The sequence below is a fragment of the Ciconia boyciana genome, chromosome 7 (genome assembly GCF_034638445.1).
Source record: "Ciconia boyciana chromosome 7, ASM3463844v1, whole genome shotgun sequence".
In the NCBI taxonomy this organism is placed as follows: Eukaryota; Metazoa; Chordata; class Aves; order Ciconiiformes; family Ciconiidae; genus Ciconia; species Ciconia boyciana.
In genome coordinates this window covers 43,519,701-43,531,133 of record NC_132940.1, presented here as the reverse complement: position 1 = coordinate 43,531,133, position 11,433 = coordinate 43,519,701, and the positions used below count along the sequence as shown (strand labels likewise).

The 11,433-nt window shown below is 40.8% G+C and overlaps 1 protein-coding gene across 1 annotated transcript; it reads right to left on the bottom strand.

Moving 5' to 3' along the window:
* Positions 1 to 1,507: 1,507 nt before the first annotated feature.
* Positions 1,508 to 5,615, bottom strand: GPR55 (G protein-coupled receptor 55). The gene is made up of 2 exons (XM_072868875.1): positions 5,527 to 5,615; positions 1,508 to 2,441 (listed from the first exon to the last, which is right to left on the bottom strand). The coding sequence occupies exon 2, from the start codon at positions 2,432 to 2,434 to the stop codon at positions 1,508 to 1,510; it is 927 nt and encodes a 308-aa protein (XP_072724976.1). The 5' UTR covers positions 2,435 to 2,441; positions 5,527 to 5,615.
* Between the last annotated feature and the right edge of the window lie 5,818 nt (positions 5,616 to 11,433).

Below are 11,433 nucleotides of genomic sequence, written 5' to 3'. Positions count from 1 at the left end.
ATGCTTGTACATTAGGCCCCGTCTTAGACATGTGCAGCTGCCTGCTTACACAATAAATCATTTCTATGCAAATCAAGTGACGGCAAATTGTATTTCAAAACTGGCCCCCTTTCTTTCTAATTTGCTCCAGACAGAAGGTAATTTCTTTTCACATTTTGAATAAAGGGAACATCTGCCCCAGAATGAAGACTTGATTACAAGCAATCTTAGACCATTTTTACAGCTGTTTTTAAAAGGCACAGAAATGGATTTCTCGATGTGAAAGTGCTTCTGGCTAAGAGCATGAACCATGCAACATAATGGTACAAGAAATGGTAGGCTTAAATTGCAACAAGGAAACCTTTAGTTTAGACTCAGAGACAAACTTGCAAATGACATAAGGGTGGTGACATACCAGAACTGCTGACTGAGAAGGGTTGAGGCATGTCCAGAGATGTTTTGTGAAGTGTACAGCACAGGCTAGAAGGACTTCTCTAAGGAATGAGGTGGATAGACCTGGTCCAGTCTTCCAGCTGGGAGTGAGGAGTATATCAGACAGGCGGTCCCTATTTTTCTGTGATGCCGGGCTTGCTTCCTAATTACCCTCTTCCAAGAAAGAATGAGAAGACGGGCAGAAGAATTTCATATATGTGCCATGTTATATCTTTGATAGAAACACAATGATGTAGAAATACAGTTCATCACATACAGTCTTTCACTAAGTGCTGTATTTGAAGGGGTTCTTTTGGTTTTCATGTGCAAAAACAGTTTAAAAATTGCAGGAGAAAACCATGCTGATTCCTCAGCAGAGATAATCAGAAATGTTTGTTGCTCAAGGAATTGCTGGTACCTAGGATATTCCGTTGGGGTTGTATACTGGGCAGCCTGCCCTCCATGGAAGAGCAGGGGCTGCTGTCCTGTGTAGCAGCCCTGACCAGTGTATAATGCTTACAGGAGGAGGATTCACTCTTATCCCAGGGTGGCCAAGCTGTTCAAAGCAAATGAGCTCCAACAGTGACCTCTGTAAGATCTACAGAAGGAAAGAGCAGAGTCAGACTTTGGGCTGGATACTGCCTTTTAACTCTCGGATACCTTCTAAGTTAGAAAGAAGGTTTTAAATAGTTATTTCTATGTTTGGCCCTTAGCAGCAACTTTCTGATCACGTTGGCAAAAGGAAAACTGGTGCAGCAATGACAGAGACTGATTTTAAGTGGCATTTGAGTGATCTGGGTAGTTTTCCTCTTTCACATTTAGTAGCTACCATCAAGGCTAATGCTTCTTTTGGTGTCACTCCGTCACTTTGTTAATGCTGGTTCTTTTTTCCATCATTTTTCTTCTTTCATGTTTAAAGGGAAGAAAAATATGGAACAGGTTCACATTCACTGGAAAAACATTGCCCTCCTCTCTCCTGCACCCTCCCTGCCATGGCCAAGGTGACCTTACTGCTGTGTCAGGGATAATGCTGTCAGTGTCCTGTGAGGCAAGTGGGAGCTGAAGAAGAGGCTTTCTTCCACTGCAGGCAGCCCCATCATGTGGCACGAGGCTTAAAGACAGGACATAGTTCAATAACCTTTTTCAGGTGTGTTTTCTCACAAAATTCTTTTGCAGCAAAGTAATAAAAGATAGCATCCAGGCAGCAGTTCAGGTTGGCTAATGCCATTGCCACCTGAATGAAGAGGCTGATGGTTTGTTTCAGACTGCAGTCCACTATCACATGCTGTCTTACCAGGTACTGTAGGCAGATTGCAAGGTGGAAGGGTGTGAAGCACACCAAAAACACCACGAGGTTGATGATAATGACTCTTAAGGAGCCACTGCCTTCTACGTTCTTTTTAGCTTGACTTTTGTGATTCAGAAGAATCCAGATGTTTTGGGCAGAGCAGAAAACCATCACTGCAAGTGGGATCAGGAATCCAAAGATTTCCACAGAAACAATGATGGGAGTGCTCCATGCCTGTTCTGACATGTTGTAAAAGCATTTCAAATAATCTTTCTTGTGAAACACATACATTGGGCTGCTGCAAAGCCAAGCTACTGCCCAGATGAAGCAGCAAACCAAGATAGCCCATTTGGGGGATTGGTTAGCTCGACCTTCAAACGGGTGCCTTATGCAGATATATCTGTCAACAGTAATGCAGACAATGATGAAGATACTGCCATACATATTGACAAAATAGAGAGATTCTATGAATGAGCACAGGAGTCCAGGCGCTTCTCTGATAGAGTAGTAGAGCTTGAGCGGGAGCGAGAGAAGCAGCAAGGCATCTGCAAGTGCGAGATTGATCATGTAAACTGAGGTTTTGGTCTGTTTCTTCCAAAAGCAGCAGAACATGGAGAGGGCCAGGGCATTGAGAACCAGCCCAAGAATGAAGGTGGGGACGGAGATCCCCAACTGCAGGGTCTTCGCTAATCTGTCGATGTCTGTAAAATTGCATTCCCTGCTGCTGTTGGTCATTTCTCCCCTAAAACGGCAGAGAGAACAGGTTGGAAATGTGTAAGATTCCCAGTTAATGCCTTGATATATCAGAACAAGATACTTTCAAACACAGCTCTGGGCTTTTTTGGTTTTGAGCTATACACTTGATCAGTCTTTGGCTGTTACTGAAGGTGAGTCCTCATTTCAAGCACAGAGCTTTCTATTTCCAAATTGAGTGGCTTGATCTGTTATAAAGGAGCCTGATTCTCAATGGCAGGTAGTCAGCATCCACTGACTACCATGCCCTTTAAGATAATCCCATTCAGATATTGAAGAGACTGACCCATTCAAACATATGTTTTCAAAAACTCTAAAATATACTGGCTATCTCTAGTAGCTTGTACATCTGTTGAAACTTCCATAACACTTATGTTTGGTTCCTTCGCTACACAGAAATTCATGAAATTATTGTTCCATATTAAGGCAGGTCAAACTGATAGCTGGGATTTTACTCTTATATCCATGATCCCCTATGCACGAGTAGCTTTTGCTGATGTGCTTTTACTACACCCGCATTTATATGGATATTTTAATTTCATATAGTGCTTGTATCTGATGCAGTTTTCTAGAAGGTCAGCTTAAGAAGACTGACCTTTTATCTAGGTGCAAAATGAGTAAGTGCATTTTCTAGCTTGTGTTTAACTTTCAGCATTGGTTAAATTTTGGGTTTGCAAGCACTTTAAATTTTAACTGATTATCTTAGATAATCTGGTAAAGATTAGCAAATGGAAGGCAGGACATCTTAATAATACAGTTCTTTAAAAAAGTATAATTTGTGTGGAATAAGTGTTATCACCGTTCTTAAAAATATGCCTATGCTTTAACAAACTGTGCCTTAAAAGTGCTTTTTGATAATCTCTTTAAATCAAAATCACAAAAAATCCTAATGAAGGAGAAGAAATTGGTAGTTAAAGTTTCCAGTCCAGCTCAGTCAACCAAGTAGCTCAAAAGAAATTTTAGGAGTAAGTGAAGAGGTTTTAAAAAGAACTTGATCAAGAGGGGAATCTCTGCTTTGGAGGACGAAAAGTGACAGGTAGCTCATAAGCACTACCAAATGGAGCTGGACTTTGCTAAAGAAACTGAAAAACAATTAGTGAAAGATTTTTTGTCTACATGGCTAAAATAAAATATAAAAAAGAGAGAGAGAAATGGAGAACAAGTAGATCTGCTAAATATTAACTGAGGAGATGGCCTTGCGTTTATACCTCTGCTTTTCATAGGGATGCTGGTATTGTGCTGGAGTTCAGAGGTGGGGTGACTTACAGGAATCAATTAGTGGTAATGGGAATAACTGTATCTGAACACAGAATGTATGCAGAGCTTAACAGGCTCGTATTAGGGAAAACAGTTTATTTCCAGCTCAGACTATGGAAAGAAGAGGCACATAAAGCTGAAGGTCCAACCCAGTAATTGTTATGAATTATGTATGTTATTAGTGTATCTGGAAAGGGATCAATCTAGTCTATCTGTTGAAGGAAAGAGTGTCAAATGTGATTAAAGCAATTCTATAACTGTTGAGTCAAAGCTTCATACAGATTTTTAAAGAAAACTACTAAATAAGGCTTTGACAGATCTTGCCAGACCTTTGATGAAGTGTCTGCTTTTTCAGATAAGAGAAAGGCTGAAGATCGAAGGCACTTGCATTTCAGTAGGGTGTACTAGAAATAACTAAAGAGCACTAGAAAAACCAGGGGTAAGAACAAGGGCTGTTAAGTAGGTGAGGAAATGATTGCAAGAAAGTTGATGAGGACTACAAACAGGCTGGATGCAGGTTACTAGGGGGATGCACAAATTCACCAAGGCTACTCCTTGGCAGTGTTTCCCCCAGTGACCCCAGTGATTGTAGGAGTGAGTGTGACCTGTGGGGAGGTGCTGTTGGTCAGGGGCCACATGTGACTGGTGCTTCCAGAGAACTGGACTGAGCTGCATGAATGGGACTGTCACAGCTTTGTGAACTTAGGAAATAGCAAAAGGAAATCTGATTGTTATCAGTGGATTTATCTGTTAGAAATGAGAACAAAAGAAAACCTTGGTTTGTTATTCAATCTGAGATTGAGTCAAGTCAATCCCTCTGAGCCAGCAATGTGTAGCAGCTGCTTAGAAAATTATGTGATTGTGGTACATGAGAGGTGAGGTAATTCCACTAAAGGTGGAGATGCATTGGCGCCACATGTACAAGGGATTATTGTAGGCAGACGCTGCTGTCACCTGAGGGCAGGACAGGTAAGAAGAAATAGGAGTGTTGTGCTGTTGTGTGAGCATGTGTGTCCTGTGATCAAGACCATCCATTTAGCTGGGGAAAAGTCAGATGACATTAAACATTTCAGGGGAGTGACAACACCTGTTAATCCAGCACTTTGTGTGCTATATGAATATATCAGAAAATTGCTTGTGATGTCTCTTAAAAGTATGAGTTTTGATTCTACTTTTACTGGGTTTCTATTCCACTTAATGCTTTTTTTTAGAATTAAGTAGTACAAAATTACATATAGCATTACCCCTGAAAATGGTTAATTTCAATAAAATGTTACCCAGCCTTTAAACTGGTAATTTCAAGTACTCAAATGGAGTCCCTGATTCTCAAAAATTGGATATTTTTTATCATTTTGCCTCCCCTCAAATTTAAATTTCACATCTTGAGTAATCCCAGGGAATTTTTTCCAAACAGTTCACACTGAGTAATATATTTGCCCAAAATTATTTGAAGATTAATTTTCATTGACAAATAACATGGCAGTCATTTCATAAGCATCACCTTTACTGCATTGTCCAAATTATTAATAAAAATACTGATGATACTGAATCTGAAAGATACTGAACTGTACCAAATACATCTTTCCTGTATGGCAGAGACTGATTACTATCTCAGTGGGTACTTACTAATCGTGTAGAAGTTTCATACAGATTATGTTTCCTTTGTTTGCTTATGAGAATTTCTTTAGAGATAGTGTTTGAAGCCTGTTTTCCCCTCCTACACCCCATCTCCCAGTGCTGTAAGTGTGTCACAGAAGAAAGTCAAATTAATTCTGTTTCAGTCATTCTCAGATGAATCTGTGCAGATCATTACTTACTGCTGTGTTTTCTTCTGGGTGCTTGCAAAAAGATTCTTTGCTGGGTGATTCCAATATTTTTCCAAATACTGAAGCGAGGCTTAGTGATCTACCATTTCCCAACTCCTCCTTTTCCACCTTCTTTAAGAGACAGGCACTACGTTTGCTCTTTTCCAGTCTTCTGAATAAAATTCTTCCGTCCTCCACGAGTTTTCTGAAGGAATCGCCTGCAGCCCTAGGATTGTTTCAGACAACTTCTAGAAGCCAAAAGATAACATAAGATCCTGTAATTAACACTGCTTGAGGGAGCGTGTCTTAGCTGGTCCAGACCCTGTGTCATCACTGCTCCATTTGTTCTCAATTTCTCCTACTGAGTGAGGATTTTCCACTTCCTATGGACTAGTTAAATGTTTTGGGTTTACTGATAGCAGGAGCTTGTGGTTAAGCTAGCAGCAAAGGTGTACTGACCTAGGAAATGGAACAGCAAGGTTTTACAGTATTAGCTTCACTAGTTTTTTTGCAGCACAGTGGGATGCATGAATTGTTTCCTCTTTGTAGCTCAGATCTGAGTTCATCTGGCTCTAGCTGAGATTCATACAATTCTGTATGTTAGCACAGATTGGGGATGACAGATTAAGGATATTCTTATTAATGAAAGCTTCATTAGCAGGAGCTTCATCATCATCATCAAATCTATAACTTACTGTAAGTGTAGGTGTAGCTTTAATAGTAAGGAAATGATAATCAGATGACAGAACACAGAAAACCAATTGTTCTTAACCTAGCTATACTACAAAAGAGGAATGAGGAAAATTCAGGTCACTGCTTCAGCAAGGACTTTTACAGCATTTACCATAATTACTCTCCTAATCAATACAAACCAAGTAATGTTACTGCTATGAAGCAGGCTTTGTTTATACCTATTTTCTAGAACGCTATTCATGTTAGATATAAATTATTATCTTGTGGATGCACAGGAGAAGAGTAAGATGGCTTAGTGCAATGAAGAACAGTAAGTCCACATCTGCCATGTATTTAATCTGTAGTTGGATAATTTCTTATAATTTTATTCTAAGTATTTTGTTTGCAACAGAATATATTTATGCTTATCACTAAAGCATATATCTTTCTGCTCTAAGCTAAGCAACACTACATGTTTGATCTTACTGTTTGATCTTTATAAGAAATAACCATCCAACTAGCTTAAAAATAGTGCTCTACAATCAACACTGCTATTAAATTATTGAAAAAATAAGTCATTAGTTAAAATATGAATTACTTTACCTGAACCCCAGCAAGCAGATCAGCAGCATTGCTTCAGTCCAGGTTGTTCTATAGAGCATGAGAGCATTTGCTTACAGACCATACCCTACCAGTACTCTTACCAAATGCCATAACCACATCCTTCTTTTTCTTCTCTCTTTTTTTTTTTTCCCCTATTTCAAAACACACTCTGCATTTCTTTATATAGACAAGTGAAGGTGAAAGAGTGTAAAGACTTGAATCCTCAGCTGTTTCTAGTCAGTAGTGAATGTGGGGAGGGGAGCAGTTTGTCTCTGAAGCCAGGGTTGGTTTTGGACTGGACTTTACCTGGTGTGAAGCAGCTGAGAGCTTTTACGGGCTTGTGGTGGCTACCTCCAAATTTCCAATTATTCCTTGAGCTGGAGGGGAGATGGGGAAGTGGAAAGTTGTAGGAGAGGCTGTCATAGAAATAGGGCTTCTTCCCCCAGTTTCTGCTCAATTTGCATGCTGGTGATCAGTAGTTTAGCACTCAGATGCTTCTGAAAGATACAGCTACTTACACGCATGCAGCTGTTACACTATTTTAAGGGCATGTGCCAGTTTTAGCCAGTTCAGGTGTTTGATTCATGACTGCAAGTCGGCAAACAAATGCTTATTGGTAAGAGGAGTGAGGTACATGGAGCACTAAACTAGTGCCTTGTGTGTGTCATACAGTAGCCAAGACACACTTATCTTGAAATGAGCTTTCAAGGCTTTTCCATCAACAGGACTTTCCTGATGGAATCTGAAGCTCTTCCTCTGCTCTGGGAGGTGTCATGCAATGTACACCTTTTGGAAAGGTAATTGTGCTTGCAAAGAGTGAACAGCAGGAATATGGGGGCATTTGTCCACTGCTGTCTTCAGGAGATAGCAGACAAGGGTGGAACATAGCAAAGAACCCAAAGCCGCTGGTCTCCTCAGGCCCTGGCTAGCTGTGGCTTGGTTGGGACTGGCATCAAACAGATGTTCGTGGTTACATAAAGGGACATAATTTACTGAAAAAAAGTTAATTGCCATTTGATGACAATGTGACAATCTCATACATAATAATTTTATCTCCAAGCAACAAAACTGGCAGAAGAATAAAATCCTAAGTAGGGGCTCATATGTGTATGTCATATGGACGCTTAATACGGATGAGTGCAAATAGTCTCTCTCTGGAAGCCCTCTGGCTGAAGCATGAAACTTGCTTGCTAGTGCTGATAGCCACTCTTCTGACTTGTGGACTGCTCTTTTACCTTAGACACCGCAACCATTTGCTGCAGCAGTAAATACAGAAAAAAACCAAAAGCTCTAAGTGACATTTTTCAAGTTGCCACCTGGCTTTGGAGGTAATTTGGTCTTTCTGGGGAAATTCTGCACTTCCTGCAGAAAAAGTAGCACCAGCATTTGTAGCACAGGACTTGGAGAAGAAAAAGCTTGCAATTTCTTAACACATTTTTTTCTAGTTGTCTCATCTAAAAACGAGATTTGAAGCAAAAAAAAAAAAAGCAGAACACAAACAAAGTTTGGGTAAACCTCATAAGAAAATCACATGGCAGAGGAAATGAAGCCAACATGATTCATATCATTTGGGAAACACGTTATGGAATTGGAAGGTTTCAAGGGCTTTTCAACTTCTGTCTTCTCAGAGCTGTGGGCTAGCTACAAGTCTCAGCAATGGACTGTAATGAAACTGGAGTCACGAAAATAAATCTAAGAGTGCAACTAAATATTAGCAGAAAACAAATACCTTACAATTATGTGTGACCTTTGAATGAATTATTCTGTGTCATGTTGCAGCTGAAGTGGGGTTGCTTCTTTAATCCTCTCACTGCAATCATATTTCAGACTTAGCTTAAAAATGAATTTTAATACTTTGTGCTGCCTTCACTCCCAGCACTAGGTTCATTCCTTGTGGCTCTGTGAACTTCCCACTTAGTATCACTTGGTGCAGCAGAGCTAAACAAAAAATCAGCATTTCTGCACACATCAACCGCATGTTTGCTAAGTTGGCAATTTGCTTGTGATATGCGTGGGTTCATCGCTTGTAGGTAAGCATGTAATTTGTTGGTGTGCGTATAAGTTGTTCTTTTGCAGGTTGGCCTTTTTGGTTTAAATTAGGACAACTTTTATCTAGAGCATATTTAATGAGGGCAAGTTATGAATTACTCACTCCCACATCTGCAGATAGATTATTGGCTGAGAAATTAGAGCTTGTTTGCCCCCCTCTCTTTGGTGACTGCTTTTGCAATTTCTCCCACCAGGTGCTATACATAAATATGCTCAGCAGGAATTATTTTGGTGAGTCCTTTGTGCTCCTAGTGCCTTTATCGCCCAGCACTCCTACTTGCTAAATGATGAATCCCAGGGACCCAGGTGGCTGCATGGCTCTGAGGTTTTCAACAGGAAGGAGAAGGGCTTTGTTTATTTCAGGTTTTGTTTTGTTTTGTTTTGTTTTGTTTTTTAATTAACCACAGAAATGTGCTGGATGTATATTGTTTGCCCTGCATAGAGGCAACAATCTTATCAACCTTATCCTTTTCCCAATATTGTGTTCCAGCTAACAAATGAATAGTGTCTGGAAGAACCTAAACCAAACTCTGAGTAACTAAAAGGAAGTGTATGTGCAAAAAATTTATAATGCTTATGGCAAAGATGAGTGGGTTGTTTGTTTGGGGTTTTTTTGTAGAGGTTGGTGAGCTTTCTCCATCTTTTATCCTCTAGGTGCAGTAAGTGCTGCAGTTGCTAAGTCAGGCAACGGCAAGGAGCACTTGTAATTTTCAAGGAATTTGAATCTGTTTCAGAGGAAACATGTTCATACAGTGCAAAACCACATTAATTTGCATTACAGCATCATGAATTCTGCTGTTCTTTTTTTAGTGGAAAATATATCAAAGCAGCTTTGCAGTTCAGCTTTCACAAATGTCTAAAATATGTTTGCTTGTACTTAATGGCCAGAATGGAGTAAGTTTGGTCTCAGACAGAGAATTAGGATGCTCAAGTGCAAATGAATCAAATTTCAAAGGCGGGGTCCAACGTGTTTCTGTGCCACTCTGAAGGCATGTGTGACTTGTTGTTCTCCCAGACAGCTATAAAATATCATCTCAGATAACAAGACTTAATCATCCAGAGCAAAAAGAGTCAGGAAAAGACATTGCCCAGTAGAGAGCTAGGAGGTGAGTGAAAAACTGTCTGTCTTTGCTCTTGTGAAGAGTGCTGGATGCAGTGGGGAAATGAAGGCTTATCAGCCCAGACCTGATTCTGAGTTATCTTCTGTGTTGTGCTGTGACTGGTTTTTGATATTTTTGTGTGTGTTTAAAGGTTTCAAAAAATGGATGGCCAAAGTGAGTTAAGCTAACAAGTTGTCTTGTTCTCAGCAGGCTAGCACAGCTTGCTACCACAAAAGGGATTGGCCTCCTTCTTTTAAGAAGGGAGATGCTGGGGACTTCATCTAACCCCAGCTGAGCAGCAGCACACTCCTGGAAAGGAGAACTACACAAAGAGCTCGTGATGCTATCAGCTACCCGAAGATATACCTTGATGCTCTTTCTGTCTAAAGAACAGGTAAATTAAAGAACAAGCTCAATTTTCATTGGTGACTTAGAAATTGCTGTTTGTACTTGGGTTGGAATACAAACAGTGTTTTCTTTATCTGGAGGCCTTTGGCATCACACTAGTGCGCTTTGGGTTGCTCAGTACTCTTTTCCTCACCTTCAGAAGTAATCAGAGCCTGGCTTACAGTGAGCTATCTTAATTGCACGGTTGGGAACTTTGGATGGCTGGAGGGTTGTGTTTTTCTCATGTAGCCACTTTTTTGCAGCAGGTGAAGGAGACTGCAAAACTGGAAATCAGGAAACCTGGCAAATGCTGTATTTTATGGGGAACAGCCACATTCAGCCTCTCCAAGATGAGGCAGAGACCTTTAAAGGCAGCCCAGGACAGAACAAAAAGTGCAGTTGTTCTTGGAGCTGGCCAGCTATGAGTCTAGGTTTGTTTCTGACTACATTTGAGAAACCTTACAAAGGTTTCTTAGTGTTGTATGTTGAGAGGAAAGGAACTGGCCAGTCTGGTGAGCAGCTAGTCTCATGCTAGTATGGTTGAGTGAGCAGAACCGTGGGAGTAGTATTTTAAGGTACAGAATATCTTCAGCTGTATCTGATTCAGAAGTTCACCAACAGGACACCAAGCATGCAGGGTGGCATCTTCTTCATAACTTCAGAGACCCACAGTCTACAGCTGAGCTGAAATTATCTAATTCACCATAGTTCAGTTTGGTCTTCCAGAGCCAAAAAGGCTGGTTAGACACGGCCAGTGTCAGCCAGGTGCCAGTGAGGACATGCGTTTCATGGCCAGTCCATCCCTCCTCCAAGGCAAGGACAGAGCAGCTTGCGTCTGGCCAAAAGCAATTCTGGTTGTGGGTGTACCAATAGGCTATAACTTTTCTTGGGTATTTGTAGGAAGGAGCAGCCAGTCAAGCTGGGAGCTCAGCTTTAGTGAAACTGTGTAAGAATAGATATAGAGCTTGCTGCATGAATGTGCTTTGCAGTCTGGTCCATGAGATTCACCAGCAGACCCCACCTGTGCCAGGTGGCGAGTCAAGAAGGTTTGTGGTTGCTTGGCATAGCTGGGCTGGTGCTGGTGAAGCATAGCCCACAGCAGTTGCCA